The sequence below is a fragment of the Apodemus sylvaticus genome, chromosome 3 (genome assembly GCF_947179515.1).
Source record: "Apodemus sylvaticus chromosome 3, mApoSyl1.1, whole genome shotgun sequence".
Taxonomy (NCBI): Eukaryota; Metazoa; Chordata; class Mammalia; order Rodentia; family Muridae; genus Apodemus; species Apodemus sylvaticus.
Window position 1 is genome coordinate 33,177,663 of NC_067474.1, and position 18,431 is coordinate 33,196,093.

The 18,431-nt window shown below is 40.5% G+C and overlaps 1 protein-coding gene across 2 annotated transcripts in view; it reads right to left on the bottom strand.

The window, feature by feature from the left end:
• Wwp1 (WW domain containing E3 ubiquitin protein ligase 1) overlaps positions 1-18,431 on the bottom strand; it is a 101,019-nt gene that overhangs the window by 60,694 nt on the left and 21,894 nt on the right. For both annotated transcript variants that reach the window (XM_052176131.1, XM_052176130.1), the window contains exon 3: positions 1,815-1,905. In XM_052176131.1, coding sequence (XP_052032091.1) covers positions 1,815-1,884 — 70 coding nt within the window. In that variant the 5' untranslated portion in view covers positions 1,885-1,905. The remainder of the gene's footprint in view (positions 1-1,814; positions 1,906-18,431) is intronic.

Genomic DNA, 18,431 nt, shown 5'->3' on the forward strand with positions numbered 1-18,431 from the left:
AATATTATTATGGACATTATAGCAGTACATGCCTGTAGTCCCAGGACTTGGGAAACTGAAGCAGGAGGATCACAAAGTCAAGGCTAGCCAAGTTAGCTCCAGAGCGACGTGAGCTACAAAGTAAGACCTTGATTAAAAATAACATCAAGTAAACTAGTTTTCTTTGCTTTGTACTTTTACTTGAAGACACACACTCTCATCTTCCTTCTCCTGATGCCACATCTGCCTCGATAGCACACTTTCCCCGCTACAATGACTCTTACCTCTCAGTAACCATAAGCCCAAATAAACTGTTTTTTCTGCAAGTTCCCTTGGCCAGGGTGTTTTATCACAGCAAGAGAACAGTGATACAGAAGTTGGTACCAGAGAGTCAACTGTTGCTGTGACGAACCGAGCCAAGTGGTTTTGGAGAAATGTAAAAAAGCTGGGAACTTTGGACTAGAAAAGCAGTTGAACTCTATGCAGAGTTTAATGGACCATACTAGCAGGAGCTCAGAAGACAGCAGTGCAGACAGTGAAAGCCTCCTCAAAAGCTGTTTCAGAGGGGAACAACATTAGCCAATAAGGCATATGGCCATTTGTGTGAAATTCTGGCAAAGAATCTATCTGCGTTTTGCCCTTGTCCTAAGAAGTTCCTTGAGCTTCCTTAACCAGAGTCAATTTCAAGTTAACATAATAATGAATCTGTGATGTGATTATTATTTAGAATGCTTATTGAGATCTACAATGAAAAAGAGCAAATGGGCAGAAACAGATGTAAAATGTACAAATTGGAGAGAAAAAGAACAACAGGAGACCCAATAATGCCAGGGCTGGTGTGGAAAGAGACGGAGATTAACTTCATTAAGAAGCCTCCTACTTAGCACTAGATAAAGGGAAGAATCAACTCTTCTGAGAAGACCCAGCCCAGCTAAGCTTCCAACTTGTGAAAGACTTTAAGACATTTCCTGTTCCTAGAAAGCAACAGAATAAAAGATCTACAGCTAATGTGATGTTATCCAAAGCTGGCAGCCTGATCATTCATTCATTCATTCATTCACAGGCTCTTGGCTTTGAAGGCATGAATATGCAAGAATAAAGAGGTCACGGATTCTCTCAGTTTACAGATAGACAACTGTCAGACTCCAATAATAGCTGGGACTTGGCATGATGGTACCTGATAATTTAAAATAATAAAAGTGCTGGAGAAGTAAACTGTTCAGGGGTGGAATGCTTGCCTAGCATGCACAAGGCCCTGGCTTCAATCTCCAGGACAAAAAACAGGGAAAAAAGGACCCCAATCAGCATCCTCATAACTAAGACAGGTTCCGGTTCCTCTGGACCTGTCTTCTGGAGTAGTGTCTTTTTATTCAAGTTATTATGAAATCAAGATCATGGATTTTACAACGTGATTTTTTTTAAAGATTTATTTATTTATTTTATATATAAGTACACTGTAGGTATTTTCAGACACACCAGAAGAGGGTATCAGATCTTATTGTAGATGGTTGAGAGCGACCATGTGGTTGCTGGAATTTGAACTCAGGACCTCTGGAAGAACAGTCAGTGCTCTTAACCACTGAGCCATCTCTCCTGCCCTCCAACATGATTTTTACTTCAAAAACATAAACTAAATAATGATAAAGTCAAGGCAAGGAAAGAAGAATAGACAGAATATGAGGGCAAGACATTAAATCCGTGTGCTGCCCAACATCATTCCAACATCACTGTATCAGTCTCAAGAGCATCACTTATGAAATACTAGCCTAGTTATGCATGCAAAATCCAATTTCATCTGACCATCACAATGCTGCATTGTTATTAAAATCACTTACCCGTTACCTTTAACTGTAACCTTCCACTGTGGTGATCACTAGTGTCAGACCTTGGTGAAGCAGTGGCCATGTCCCAAAATTCACCTTGACTCTATGAAAGGAAAAAAAAGATAACTTGTTCATGAAATTTCAATTTTCAAGATAATTAAAACTGGTCATTTAAATCAATTAAAATTCACACCATCACAAGTTCTCAGTTGTCTTTCATTTAAAATTGAGACAATATAGAAACATTAGATAAGAGTGTGGCCAATTAACCATATCTGAGTCAATCTGGGCAACAACTTGAATGATAACACTAAGAATCCAGGATCATGTGCTGACATAAAAATGAATATATACATATACATAGGTAAATATGTTGAGAATTATTATATATATTTACATAGTACTGAAACCTCTGAGTATGTAGTCCTTTATTCTTGATTATTTCAGTGTATATTTCCTAAGAATAAAAACATTCTCCTAAGTAGTCACAGTACAATAATCATGCTAAGGAAAATTTACACTGTACTGTTAAAAAAAAAAAAAAAAGCAGGGAGTACACATGGCTCCAGCTGCATTTGTAGCAGAGGCTGGCCTTGTCAGGCATCAGTGGGAGGAGAGGTCCTTGGTCCTGTAAAGGCTAATAGATGCCCCAGTGTAGGGGCATGGAGGCTGTGGATGTGGGAGTAGGGTAGGTGGAGAAACACCCTCATAGAAGTAGTGGGAGGGAGGATGGGATGGGGCTACCCAGGGGGAGGATGATTGGGAATGGGGATAGCATTTGAAATGTAAATAAAGAATATATCAAAAAAAATTAACAAAAAAAGCAAAGCTAACTATAGCTTTCTTCTACACACCAAATATCTTAAGGCTAAACCTTTAACCTACTGAAGATAAAGTGGGATATTCTAAAAAATATTGAGAAATACTAACAAATATTAATATTTATCTTGCTTTTCTTATACTATTTTTGTGTTTTCCATGTTCCAATTAGATCCTTTCCCTAGATTTAGGGACCAATATTTTAAAATTATCACACCCTCCTCACTTGGTTGGATTTGCATACAATATGTGTTGGCATGAACTCATGCTTATGCAGACACACACCAACATACGAGTTGCTTCATCTATGATCAAGACCTCATTCAGTCCATGCTCTTATTCTACAGATGAGAAACAGGCTTATGAATGACATCTACTTGAGAGCAATCCGCTGTCAAGATCACATAAGGAAATCAGTCCCACGCCACACGTACGTATATCCCATGGGTAGTCTTCTAACTTCCCCGTGTACAGCATGACATGTGCACCACCCCCACATAAATAAATAAAAGACATGCAGAGTGCCATAGACAAAGACATGCTATCCTGGTAAGGATGCTGGTAGTGGCAGCATATGGTCAAGAGACTAAAACTGGGCCTGCTGCAAGGTGAAGGGGGCTCACTGTGAGCCACTGGCAAAGTCCCAGAGTGCCGGCAGCTCATTTACACCCACCCTCCGGAAACACCCTCACATAGCCCCCGGCTACCCAAGAGAAGAACAGCCTGACCTGGGCCTGAAAGTCAGAGTCAAGAGAAATCCAATACAACAGGTTCTGACTGTCAGGGACTTTCAAAACTACAACTGTATACTTTTACATTCTAATTTTATCAGTGGATGATTAAATAAAGTATGGCCAATCAAGAAGAAAGTAGAAAATGATTAATCTAAGTTTGGAAAAAAAGATAAAATTGATTTAAACAGCTATTTTACTTTAAAACACTTTCAGATTTATAGAAAAATTGAGAAGATACTGTTCACATAGAGCCCACGACCAACTTCCCTGTTATTTATGAATTTACTTTTACTGAAAATGACACCTAAACTCTACAAACACTTGGAATGCAATGTGATGTTTAAAAAACAATTTATGTGTACAGTGGCTTTGCTTGCAGATATGTGTAAGTCCCATGAATGCAGTGCCCGTGTAGGCGAGACAAGGGTATCAGATTCCCTAGCACTTAAGTTACAGATGGTTGTGAGCTGCCAAATGGGTGCTGGGGACTAAAACTAGATCCTATGGAAAAGCAACCAGTGCTTCTAACCAATGAGCCATCCCTCCAGGTCCAAAGTGATGTTTTGATAGATGTCTGCATTGTGAAATATTTATACCAGAGTAAGTACATTTATTTCTTCAAATTTTTATTTTTTTTGATGAAACATTCAAAATCTTCTAGCTTTTTAAAACTAATATTTTATAGTCATTAACTTGCTTATCCTAAATATAACTTAATTAACCTTATACATACACAACACACACACACACACACAAATACCTTTGCCAAATGAGTTAATCAATATCAAAGCTATTATTAACTAAACCTTCCAGATCCCCTTAATTTCCACCTTTTCTAAACAGGAAACATAAAACAGGAGCTCCATAAAAAAGGCCATGTCTCATAAAAACACGCAGGGCTGGAGAGGGCTCAGTGGTTAGAGCACTTGCTGCTCTTCCAGAGGACCCAGGTTCAATCCCAGCTCACAACTGGCAGTAACTCCAGTTACAGGGGATCTAATGCCCTCTTCCGCTCTCCAAAGGCACCAGACATTTGGTACACAGACATAAACACAAGCAAACACTCAGATACATAAAATATTTTTTAAATTAAAACATAATATAATGTTTACTTGCTGTGTTTCTTCGTTTGGTTGGTTTTATCTGGCTGTATCCATTTATTGAGACTTGTACTGTGTGTGTGTGTGTTTTTATGGGACTAGGAATTCAATCTAGGGCCTACACATGCGAGGCAAACTCTACCAGTAGGCTACGTTTTCCTTGTATTTTATTTGGTTTTGTTTTACGGTTCTGAGTTTAAATAGAGAGCCTTGGAACATGTTCTTGGACCATTAGCCAGAGCCCAGAGCCTTTTCTTTATTCTTGGTGGGTCTGAGATGATTTTTTAAAGATCTTATGAAATGTCCCTAACTTGAATGTATTAATCTTTCTAACTATAATGTTTCTTAAACATCATTACAAAATTTTCTTATATTTATTATATATCAAAGACATGCTTTAGAAACATGATTATGAATGTCCATGCTGACCTTGGTCATGTCTAAGGAAATGTGTCTTAGTCCACTATGCTTTGTTGTAGGAGGAACTCACTATGCATAAAGCACATTAGAAGTAATGAGTTAGTATCTTCCACATCCTTGAAGACAGAGCATTGACAAACATATTCTAACTGAGAAAGATTTTTAAATAAGACAGTCAACAGCTCAGGCTATATAGTGATAACCTATTTCAAAATAAACTAACTCCCCCAAAAAACAAAACAAGAAAGGGAAGAAGAAAGGGAGGGAGGAAAAATGCCAGAGCTTAAAAACTTGAAAAACAAAATAATAGCTCATATGCATATTCCCTGAAAAAATTACAACACAGAAAATTACTTTAGTTTTCAAAACTAGTGAAAGGAATGTATGTGGAATTTCAAGAAACACTGCATTGTTTTAAAAGACAAACAGTATAAAAATATTCACTCAGATTCCTAGCAATAAAGCTTTGAAATATCAAAAGATTTACATTAAAAGTAAGCAGGAGAAAAAGAGATTACAATAAAAATGAAAATAACATAACACCCTCGATGGCAGCAAGAATGCTTAGAAGGCAGATTGATCACTTTCCACAGAATGAGCTGATGTACAACCAATGATGTAATGGGCTAGAAAGACAGGTAACTCAGTGGTTACAGTTCCAGGTTCTAGTCCCAGCACCCACACAGTGGCTCACAACCACCTCTAACTCCCATTTAAGGAATTCTAATGTCCTCTTATGTCCTCTGTACTGGCTAGTTTCGTGTGTCAACTTGACACAGGCTGGAGCTATCACAAAGAAAGGAGCTTCAGTTGGGGAAGTGCCTCCATGAGATCCAGCTGTGGGGCATTTTCTCAATTAGAGATCAAGTGGGGAGGGCCCCTTGTGGGTGGTACCATCCCTGGGCTGGTGCTCTTGGGTTCTATAAGAGAGCAGGCTGAGCAAGCTAGGGAAAGCAAGCCAGTAAGAAACATCCCTCCATGGCCTCTGCATCAGCTCCTGCTTCCTGACCTGCTTGAGTTCCAGTCCTGACTTCCTTTAGTGATGAACTGCAATGTGGAAGTGTAAGCTCAATAAACCCTTTCCTCCCCAACTTGCTTCTTGGTCATAATATTTGTGCAGGAATAGAAACCCTGACTAAGACATCTTCCAATGGGCACCAGGCTCACATACATGCAGACTAATCTTCACATGCATAAAATAAAAATAAGTATTTTTAAAATATATAATGTAACCGCTGCAAGTCTGTTTGGGGAACACAGAAGGCATGGAAAATCTGCTGAGATAAACCAAAAACCAGAAGGACCATTACTTCAAGAAATGAAAAAGGACATGTTTCATACAATTATCACAGGGATGATCTGAGGAGTTAGAAAGAGAAGCATGAACAAAGAAGCTAAATGTACAAGTAAAGTATAAATATTGCCTAAAGTTTAGGAATCTTTTATTATAATTTTAATTTAAATGTAAAAGACTAGAACAGAAGGCCGGGCGGTGGTGGCGCACGCCTTTAATCCCAGCACTTGGGAGGCAGAGGCAGACGGATTTCTGAGTTCGAGGCCAGCCTGGTCTACAAAGTGAGTTCCAGGACAGCCAGGACTACACAGATAAACCCAGTCTCGAAAAAACAAACAAACAAACAAACAAACAAACAAACAAAAAAGATTAGAACAGAGATAAAAATCACTGCTCACCAGAGGTAATACAATCTGGGGAACATTATACGATAGATTTCTTAACAGATTTTCAATGCTGGTCAAAAAGAAATGGAAGGATAGTTTCCAAATTATATAGGAAAATACAGAATGAAAAAAATTCAATCTAAAAGGTTAGAAAGCACAAATTAAGAATTCAAATATAGAAATAGAATGAATTATAGAAGCAAATTCAATTGTACAGAAAAAAGCATATAAAGATACTGATATTAATGAAAGCAAAAATAAACACACAAATAAGAAGGTTGGGATTCCAGCAAGAAAGAAAACAATGCTGTTAAGGAAAATGATACAAGACTCACGTAAGTTAGAAGACATTAAGCCAAATTGGAATGCTTTAAAAACAAGCAAGCCTATTATTCTTTCTCCCATACAGTGGCCTCAACAAGAAAATGAATCAAGGGAATCCTACATTCTGACTTGCTAAATATGCCTCGAACTCTATTAGCTTAAGTAATATAATAGATGACCTAGGAACAGATGTCTCAACTACTCAGCACAGGATAAGGACAGCAGGTACAGGATATCTCCAATTGACTGCTAATTCCTGCCCATTAGTCTACAGGTGGCTTAAAAATCCAATATTAGCCAGTGTCCTCTTCACAAGTTTAGACAGTGTATTACTCTGGGTTCTCTAGAGTCACAGAACGTATGGGCAGTCTCTATATAGTTAGGGAATTTGTCAATGACTTACAGTCTATAGTCCAACTCCCCAACAATGGGCAACAGCAGCTGTGGATGGCAGTCCAAGGATCTAGCAGTTGCTCAGTCCCAGAGGCAAGGAGGCAAGGAAGAGTAAGTCTTCCTTCTTCCAATGTCCTTATATATATATATATATATATATATATATATCCAGCAGAGGGTGTGGCCCAGATTAAAGGCAGTAGGTCTCCAGCAGAGGGTGTGGCCCAGATTAAAGGCACGTGCATCCATGCCTTTAATCCCAGATGACCTTGAACTCTGAGATCTCCTTGTCTTAATCTTCTGGAATTCGCGGCCAGTATGCTTCAAGGTCTCCATGCTCCAAGATCCAGGTCAGAAACTTATATTTCTGAGCCTCCAGATTAGGATCATAGGTGAGCTTTCCAATTCTAGATTGTAGTTCATTCCAGATATAGTCACGTTGACGACCAGGAATAGCCACTACAATCCACCCCTTGTCAACTTGACACAAATAATATCTCATGTCCACATGAAACAATAACAAGGTTGTGAATACGCCTAACATGATATAACTATTCCTTGTACAATCGCAAACACATTTGTAAATTTACAATGGGGCAATGTCCGTTGGGAACATTCTTTTAGTGTCTCAATTACCAATTGGTGTTAAAGGAATTGGAAGAAAGACAAATGTATCCTTAACACAGTAAGATAGAAGCATTCATATTACTTACAATCCTCATTTCTGCAACTGGTTACGTGGTCTTAGCTTGTATTTATAACTACCTTCCTCTGCTACCCATTCTGTATTTCCTTCACCTTCGGCAAGCCCCTCAGCAGGTCTTGGCTCTTTACCTGGAGGATTGACCCATACCTTCATTCCTGATGGATCTGCATCCTTTGTCATCCTGCTTCGATTAGGCAGTTGTAGTTTCCCATTGACTTTAATCACAAGACATGGTAGTACTAAGAGATGCCCTAGGGGATCTCCTGCACTCCAGACATAATCCTGTTTACCTCCATTGTGGAGAGGCAATCCAATTTCCCCATGGTAATCTGGATCTATCACCCCTCCTAACACTGTTATTCCTTTCTTACCCTGTTGGTTTAAGGGCATTAGAAGCCCAAAATGGCCAGGGAGAAATCTGAGCATCCAGTTCAATGGAATGTTTGTTGTGGCTCCTGGTAGGAGCACTCCCCCCTCTGGAACCAAAACTTCTAGGCCAGCAGAACCTAAAGTTGTGGGGACAGGAAGCAAAAATTTTCCTAGAGGGTCACTAGGAGTGATAGTGAGTGGAACTATTCCCTTTTCCACCCCTTGATTCCTGGACCCATGGTTCCTGGCTATGGGAGAAACTGTACCATATATTGAACACTGATTCAAAGTATATACTGCCTTCTGAAGAACTCTGCCCTAGCCCTCCATGCTGTTGCCACCTAATTGGCACTGTAACTGTGTCTTCAAAAGGCCATTCATTCCATCTTCCTATCAGACCAGCTGCTTCAGGATTATGGGGAACATGGTAAGACCAGTGAACTCCATGATCGTGAGCCCACTATCGCACTTATCTGGCTGTGAAATAGTTCCTTGGTCAGAAGCAATATTGTGTGGAATACCATGACGATAGATAAGGCATTCTGTGAGTCCACGGATGGTGGTTTTGGCAGAAGCATTACATGCAGGAAAGGCAAATCCATAACCAGAATAAATATCTACACCAGTAAGAACAAAACATCGTCCCTTCCACGGGGGAAGTGGCCCAGTATAGTCAACCTGCCACCAGGTTGCTGGCTGGTCACCTCAAGGAATGGTGCCATATCTGGGGCTCAGTGTTGGTTTCTGCTGTTGGCAGATCTGGCATTCAGCAGCAGCTGTAGCCAGGTCAGCCTTGGTGAGTGGAAGTCTGTGTTGCTGAGCCCAAGCATCTCGGCCACCATGGCCACTTTGTTCATGTGCCCACTGGGCAATAACTGGGATGGCTGGGGAAAGAGGCTGACTGTCCACAGAACGGGTCTTCTCATCCACTTGATTATTGAACTCCTCCTCAGCTGAAGCCACCTTTTGGTGAGCATTTACATGGGACACAAATGTCTTCAAATCCTTTGCCCATTTAGAGAGATCCACATACTTTTTCCCCAGATGTCTTTCTCATCAATTTTCCAATTGTGATCTTTCCATGTCCCTGACCATCCAGTCAATCCATTGGCTACAGCCCATGAGTCAGTGAACAATCGTACATTTGGCCATTTCTTCTTCCGAACAAGCTGTAATACCATGTGTACTACCCGAAGTTCTGCCCACTGTGAAGATTTTCCTTCCCCTGTCCCAGGACGGCCCAGAAAAGGGTTGCAATGCTGCAGCTGTCCACTTAGGGGTGGGGCCTGCATAACATGCAGAGCCATCAGTAAACCAGATCCTAGTCTTCTCTTCTTCAGTCAACAGGTCATAGGGAACACCCACCCCCATGAGGCTATGGGCGCATTCTTGGGAGCAGATGGCATTGTAACAGGAGTAGAAATCATAGGCATCTGAGCAACTTCTTCATGTAACTTGTTTGTGCCTTCAGGACCTGCTCTGGCCTGATCACGTATATACCACTTCCATTTGATAATAGACAGCTGTTGTGCACGTCCTACTTTATGACTTGGAGGGTCTGATAACACCCAGCTCATGATGGGTAGTTCAGGTCACATAGTAACTTGGTGTCCTATTGTCAAACGTTCAGTTTCCATTAAAGCCCAATAGCAGGCCAAGAGCTGTTTTTTCAAAGGGAGAGTAGTTGTCTGCAGAGGACGGTAGAGCTTTGCTCCAAAATCCCAAAGGTCTCTTCTGTGATTCACCTACAGGGGCCTACCAGAGGCTCCAAACAGCATCTCTATCTGCCACTGACACCTCAAGTACCATTGGGTCTGCTGGATCATATGGTCCAAGTGGTAGTGCAGCCTGCACAGCAGCTTGGACCTGTTGAAGAGCCTTCTCCTGTTCCAGGCCCCATACAAAGCTAGCAGTTTTCCGACTCACTCGGTAAATAGGCCTGAGTAACACACCTAAGTGAGGAATGTGCTGTCTCCAGAATCTAAATAGACCCACTAAACGTTGTGCTTCTTTCTTGGTGGTGGGAGGGGCCAGGTGCAATAACTTATCTTATTCCTCACCTTAGAAGGAATATCTCTGCATGCCCCACACCACTGTGTGAAATTCCTAAGAATTTCACTTAAGTAGATGGTCCTTGACTCTTGGTCGGATTTATTTCCCATCCTCTGATACGCATATGTGTTACCAATGAGTCCAAAGTGGTTGCTACTTCCTGTTCACTTGGTCCAATCAGCATAATATCATCAATATAGTGCACCAATGTAATATTTTGTAGAAGAGACAAACGATCAAGGTCCCTTCTAACTAAGTTATGACACAGGGTAAGAGAGTTAATATATCCTTGAGGCAAAACTGTAAAGGTATACTGCTGGCCTTGCCAACTGAAAGCAAATTGCTCCTGTTGGTCATTATGGGCAGGTCCTGAGAAGAAGGCATTTGCCAGGTCAATAGCTGCGTACCAGGTTTCCAGGAGATGTGTTATTTGCTCAAGTAACAAAACTACATCTGGTATAGCAGCTGCAATTGGAGTTACTACCTGATTTAATTTTCAATAGTGAACAGTCATCCTCCATGATCCATCTGTCTTCTGCACAGGCCAGATGGAAGAGTTAAAGGGAGATGTGGTGGGAACCACCACCCCTGCATCTTTCAAGTCCTTGATCGTGGCAGTAAATTCTGCAATTCCTCCAGAAATACGGTATTGTTTTTAATTCACTATTTTCTTTGGTAAAGGCAATTCTAAAGGCTTCCGTTTTGCCTTTCCAACCATAATGGCCCTCACTCCACAGGTCAGAGAACCAATGTGAGAATTCTGCCAATTTCTGAGTATATCTATCCCAATTATACAGTCTGGAACTGGGGAAATGACCACAGGATGTATTCGGGGACCAACTGGACCTACTTTGAGTTGCACATTAGTCAAAACTCCATTAATCACCCATCCTCCATAAGCCCACCTCTCTGCCCATTACTGGGTGTGTCATTATAAACATTGTTTTGTCTATGCTGTCCATTATAATAACTACGATTACCTTGTCTCTGGTGGTTCAATGCTGGCCCTTGTTAACTCGGGGCCCAATTATACCCATTGAATTTAATTCATCTAATTGAGCAGCAGCATCTCCAATCCTAAGGTCTGGCACAAGGAAAAGGGCAAGAACAAAACTCTTTAAATGTGCTGGTGTCCCTCTCACCAGTTTACATCTCATAGGACAGGTGAAGGTCATATCTTCTGGACCTTCCCACTGTGGAGGATTAGGTTATACACAATGTATCTACTCTAGCATTGCAATTTCCCTAAGCCTTAAAATCTCTTCATCAACACTAAGCCAAGGGATATCAGGCATCTCCAACTCCTTTTCAGTAAGCCATCTTTTGATAAATACTTCAGCCAACCAACCAAACAAACTTTTGACACCTTTTTTTAACAGTGCAAGCTTCCATATTAAACTTAGAATCAGCTGCCATCTTTGTTGCCAGTTGGGCAAGACAGGCGACCCCGGGTACTGAGCTATCCCGAGTCTACGACCTCTGGGGATGTGCAGACCACCGAGCTGCAGGCTGCCGCCTGTGCCCAGGACCTGGACAGAGCAGCAGTTCATCTGTGTGCCAGCCAGGTGCGGGTACTCTGCCCTGCAGAGAGGTCGGCAGCCGCCATCTTTGCCACCAGTAGGATGGGACAGGCGATCCCAGGTACTGAAATATCCCGAGTCTAAGACCTCTACGGAGGCAGACTTATGAGCTGCTGGCTGCCGCCTGCGCCCAGTACCTGGGCAGAGTGGCGGTTTGTCTGTGTGCCAGCCAGGCGTGGGGCCTGTGCCCTGCGGGATCTCCACTGCCATCTTTGCTCCCTGACAGCAGCACCTGGTCCAAGTATAACATTGCTTGGGGCAGGACACACCAGGGCTCCAACAGCACCCAAGAGGAGGGCAGCACATCAGCAATCTGTGCCAGGGGAAACCCAGTCATCCAGTGTTGTGGAAATGGCCTTACAGGCTCAAAGGAGGTTGAAGCACCAGCCACTGACAAAAAGACCAACTAACACCAGTGAGAATTAGATGGCAAAAAGCAAATGTAGGAACATTACTAACAGAAATCAAGGCAATATGGTAGCATCTGCACCCAATTCTCCATTAACAGCAAGTCCTGGATACCCCAACACACTAGAAAAACAAGATTTGGATATAAAATCACTGGACATGGTGCTGTTACAGGAACACATGAAGGACATAAATAAATCTCTTAAAGAAATTCAGGGAAAAAAATGGATCAAAAGTTAGAAGCCCTTACAAGGGGAACACAAAAATCATTAAAAGAAATTTAGAAGAATACGGGTCAAAAGATCGAAGTCAATAAGGAGGAAATGCAAAAATCACCTAAAGAAATACAGGAGAATCATGAAAGAGGAAACACAAAAATCTCTTAAAGAATTAGAGGAAAATACAAACAAGCAAGTGAAGGAGCTGAGCAAAACCATCCAGGATCTAAAATCAGAAGTAGAAACAACTAAGAAATTGCAAAGGGAGACAACTTTGGAGATAGAAAACCTTGGGAAGAAATCAGAGGCCATAGATGCAAATATCAACAACAGAATACAAAAGATAGAAGAAAGAATCTCAGATGCCGAAGATACCATAGAAACCATGGACTCAAAAGAAAATGCAAAATGCAAAAAGCTTGTAACCCAAAACATCCAGGAAATCCAGGACACATTGAGATGGCCAAATCTAAGGATTATAGGCATAGATGAGAGTGAAGATTTACAACTTAAAGGGTCAGCAAATATATTCAATAAAATTATGGAAGAAAACTTCCCTAACCTAAAGAGAGAGATGCCCATGAATATACAAGTAGACTATAGAACGCCAAACAGACTGGAGCAGAACAGAAATACCTCCTGTCACATAATAATCAAAACCCCAAATGTACTAAACAAAGAAAGAATATTAAAGGCAGTAAGAGAAAAAGGCCAAGTAACATATAAAGGAAGACCTATCAGAATCACACCAGACTTCTCACCAGAGACCATGAAAGCTAGAAGATCCTGGGCAGATCTCATGCAGACTCTAAGAGAACATAAATGCCAGCCAAGACTACTATACCCAGCAAAACTCTCAATCACCATACATGGAGAAACCAAGATATTCCATGACAAAACCAAGTTTACCCAATATCTTTCCACAAACTCAGCACTACAAAGGATAATAGGAGGAAAACACCAATACAAGGAGGGAAACTTCACCCTGGAAAAAGCAAGATAGTAACCTTCTTTCATTAAACCCAAAAGAAGTTAACCAATCAAATGTAAAAAATAACATCAAAAATGACAGTAAGTAATAATCTCTATTCCTTAATATCTCTTAACATCAATGGACTCAATGCCCCAATAAAAAGACATAGACTAACAGACTGGATATGTAAACAGGATCCTACATTTTGCTGCATACAGGAAACACACCTCAGTGTCAAAGAAAAACACTACCTTAGAGTAAAAGGCTGGAAGACAATTTTACAAGCAAATGGTCTCAGGAAACAAGCTGGAGTAGCCACTCTAATATCAGATAAAATTGACTTTCAACCTAACGTCATCAAAAGAGACACTGAGGGACACTTCTTGCTGGTCAAAGGAAAAACACACCAAGAAGAATGCTCAAGAATCAACAAAACCAGGAACTGGTTCTTTGAGAAAATCAACAAGATAGATAAACCCTTAGCCAGACTAACCAAAGGGCACAGAGACAGTATCCAGACTAACAAAATTAGAAATGAAAAGGAAGATAAAGCAACAGAAACTGAGGAAATTAAAAAAAATCATCAGATCCTACTACAAAAGCCTATACTCAACACAACTAGAGAATTTGGAGGAAATGGACAGTTTCCTAGACAGATATCAAACACCAAAATTAAATCAAGATCAAATAGATCACCTAAACAGTCCCATAACCCCTAAAGAAATAAAATGGATCATGGAAAGTCTCCCAACCAAAAAAAAAAAAAAATATATATATATATATATATATATATATATATATATATATGGGACCAGATGGCTTCAATGCATCTGAATTCTATCAGACCTTCATAGAAGACCTAACACCAATACTCTTCAAACTATTCCACAAAATAGAAACAGAAGGAACACTGCCCAACTCGTTCAATGAAGCCACAATTATGCTGATACCAAAACCATACAAAGATCCAACAAAGAAAGAGAACTTCAGGCCAGTTTCCCTTATGAATATTGATGCAAAGATACTAAATAAAATTCTTGGCAACCGAATCCACGAACACATCAAAATGATCATCCACCATGATCAAGTAGGCTTCATCCCAGGGATGCAGGGTTGGTTCAATATACGGAAATCCATCAATGCAATACACTACATAAACAAACTCAAAGAAAAAAACCACATGATCATTTCATTAGATGCTGAAAAAGCATTTGACAAAATCCCGCATCCTTTCATGCTAAAAGTCTTGGAAAGAACAGGAATTCAAGGCCCATACCTAAACATAGTTAAAGCAATATACAGCAAACCTGTAGCCAACATCAAACTAAATGGAGAGAAACTGGAAGCAATCCCACTAAAATCAGGGACTAGACAAGGCTGCCCTCTCTCTCCATATCTTTTCAATAAAGTACTTGAAGTTCTAGCTAGAGCAATTAGGCAATATAAGGAGGTCAAAGGGATACAAATTGGAAAGGAACAAGTCATATTATCACTATTTGCAGATGATATGATAGTATACTTAAGTGATCCAAAAAACTCCACCAGAGAACTCCTACAGCTGATAAACAACTTCAGCAAAGTGGCTGGTTATAAAATCAACTCAAGCAAATCAGTTGCCTTCCTATACTCAAAGGATAGGCAGGCTGAGAAAGAAGTTAGGGAAATGACACCCTTCACAATAGCCATAAACAATATGAAGTATCTTGGTGTGACTCTAACCAAACAAGTGAAAGATATATATGACAAGAACTTCAGGTCTCTGAAGAAGGAAATAGAAGAAGACCTCAGAAAATGGAAAAATCTTCCATGCTTTTGGATTGGCAGGATTAATATAGTTAAAATGGCCATCTTACCAAAAGCAATATACAGATTCAGTGCAATCCTCATCAAAACCCAACTCAGTTCTTCACACAGTTAGAAAAAGCAATTCTCCAATTCATCTGGAATAACAAAAAACTCAGGATAGCTAAAACTATTCTCAACAACAAAAGAAATTCTGGGGGAATCAGTATCCCTGACTTCAAGCAATACTACACAGCAATAGTGTTAAAAACTGCATGGTATTGGCACAGTGACAGGCAAGTGGACTAATGGAATAGAATTGAAGACTCAGAAATGAATCCACACACCTATGGTCACTTGATCTTTGACAAAGGAGCAGAAAACATCCAGTGGAAAAAAGATAGCCTTTTCAACAAATTGTGCTGGTTCAATTGGAGGTCAGCATGCAGAAGAATGCGAATTGATCCATTCTTATCTGTACTAAACTTCACTCCAAGTGGATCAAGGACCTCCATGTAAAACCAGACACTCTTAAGCTAATAGAAAAGGAACTGGGGAAAACCCTTGAGGACATGGGCACAGGGGGAAAGTTCCTGAACAGAACACCAATAGCTTATGCTCTAAGATCAAGAATTAACAAATGGGACCTCATAAAATTACAAAGTTTCTGTAAGGCAAAGGACACTGTCAAAAGGACAAATCGGCAACCAACAATTTGGGAAAAGATCTTCACCAATCCTACATCCGATAGAGGGCTAATATCCAATATATACAAAGAACTCAACAAGTTAAGAGCCAAGATAGCCAAATAACCCTATTAAAAATTGGGGTATAGAGCTAAACAAAGAATTCTCCTATGGGGTTGCAAACTTCTTTAGGTCCTTGGGTCCTTTCTCTGGCTCTTCCATTGGGGACCCTGTGCTCAGTCCATTGGTTGGCTGTGAGGCATGGGTATTTTGATCCCCCTTTCTAAGAAGGACCAAAGTAGAATTCTCAAGTGAGGAATATCGGATAGCTGAGAAACACCTATGAAATGTTCAACACCCTTAATCATCAGGGAAATGCTAATCAAAACAACCCTGAGATTCCACCTGTTACCAGTCAGAATGGCTGAGATCAAAAACAGCAGATACTGGAGAGGATGTGGAGAAAGAGGAACACTCCTTCATTGCTGATGGGATTGTAAGCTGGTAAAACCACTCTAGAAATCAGTTTGACAGTTCCTCAGAAAACTGAACATAGTACTATCTGAGTACCCAGCTATACCACTCCTGGGCATATACCCAGTAGGTGCTCCATCATGTAAGAAGGACTCATGCTCCACTGTGTTCATAGTAGCCTTATTTATAAAAGCCAGAATCTGGAAAGAACCCAGATGTTCCTCAACAGATGGATACAGAAAATGTGGTTGTTTACACAATGGAGTACTGCTCCATTTAAAACAATGAATTCTATTAAAAACAATAAATTCATGAAATTCTTAGGCAAATGGATGGAACTAGAAAATATCATCCTGAGTGAGTTAACTCAATCGCAAAAGAACACACATGGTATGCACTCGCTGATAAGTGGATATTAGTCCAAAAGTTCAGAATACCCAAGATACAATTCATAGATCACATGAAGCTCAAGAAGGAAGACTTCAGGCATTTTTAAGATTCATGAGGTTCGTCGCCAAGATTATGTAATCAGTAAGCAATGACTGTGGAAAAGAACTGCCCAAGAATTGGTCAGGGAGCTAGCTCTAGGAATGCAGCTTTTATAAGTTGTCACCTATGCTGCGGTGATGCAACTACAGAGATATTCATGCTCTTCAACCATGCTCTTAAAAATAACTCCAGTGAACCACTGGTACACCAAGCTGGACTCAGATGCAACTGTTTCTTTGGTCTGTTGTCAGTGCTCTTCCTAGAATGAAGGAATATTGGTTCACATTTCCCAGGAAAACTAACAAAACAATAGGAAATGAATGACTTGCAAGACGGATCAAGAAAGAGAGTCCTAAAACAGAACAATGCACATAAAAACATACCAGTGTACCAGATAGTAATACATAACTGAAAGAAGTTTGAAGGGCCCGAAGTTGGAGGTTTGAGGGTTTGGAGAGTAAGAAACCACATGGTGGGCAGTCAAGACTGCCTGGACAGCCCAAGTTAGCACCAAGGAATAGAACCCAGGCTACACTGAAAATGGAATGAAAAGCTGTAGAGGAGTTTTAATTCAGCAACATGGCTGCTCTGGCAGAAGATCACATCCAAAGACCTCTAGGTCTCTGAGATGCAGCTAGAATAGCACACCTTTAATCCCTCTGCCTGGAATACAGACACTCCCTTAGTACACACCTTCAATTCCAAACAATGAAGGGAAAGTCAGTTTGTAGAAGGAAGCAGCCATGTTTGAAAGTGATGTCTTATTGAGGGGCAGACAAAGTGGTGAACCAGAGAAAGATCTGACAGAATGAGTCAGAGATATGTCCAACTCTCATAAGAGCAGACAGGAAAGATAGGTTAAGAGAGCAGTGCAGAGCGATAAAGAGAGAGAGAAACAGAGAAACATAAGAGGGAAGGGGGAAGGGGGGAGGAAAAGGAAGAGAAAGAGAAAGGGAAACTAAAATAAAAAAGAAAATATAAAAAAAGAATTAGAGGCAGTTTCACCAGGACAGGTTGCAGCTGAAGACAGATGAGCCAGAGAATAAGAAGCCAAGAAATTAGTACAAATTACAGTTAGTTGGAAGCCAGTTTAAATCAGTCAGCTTGTAGTGAAAGCCGGGCCAATTGAACAGCCAGCCAAAGTTCAGAAAAAACTAGAAACCATGAACTTATTCAACAGTAAGCCTCCTAGAAGACAATTATACCTGGCTAATAAAAATAAATAAATAAATAAATAATAAATAAATAAATAAATAAATAAATAAATAAATAAAAACGTACAGAAGGCCAGAGTGCCGGAAGAACAGAGCGCAGGCTACCTCCCACAAGGATAGAAATAATGACCTGCCCTGTCAGTGACTGTCTACGGAGCCTGCCATGACAGCAGGACAACTGCAGCAGAAATTACAACAGAAGGCAGAA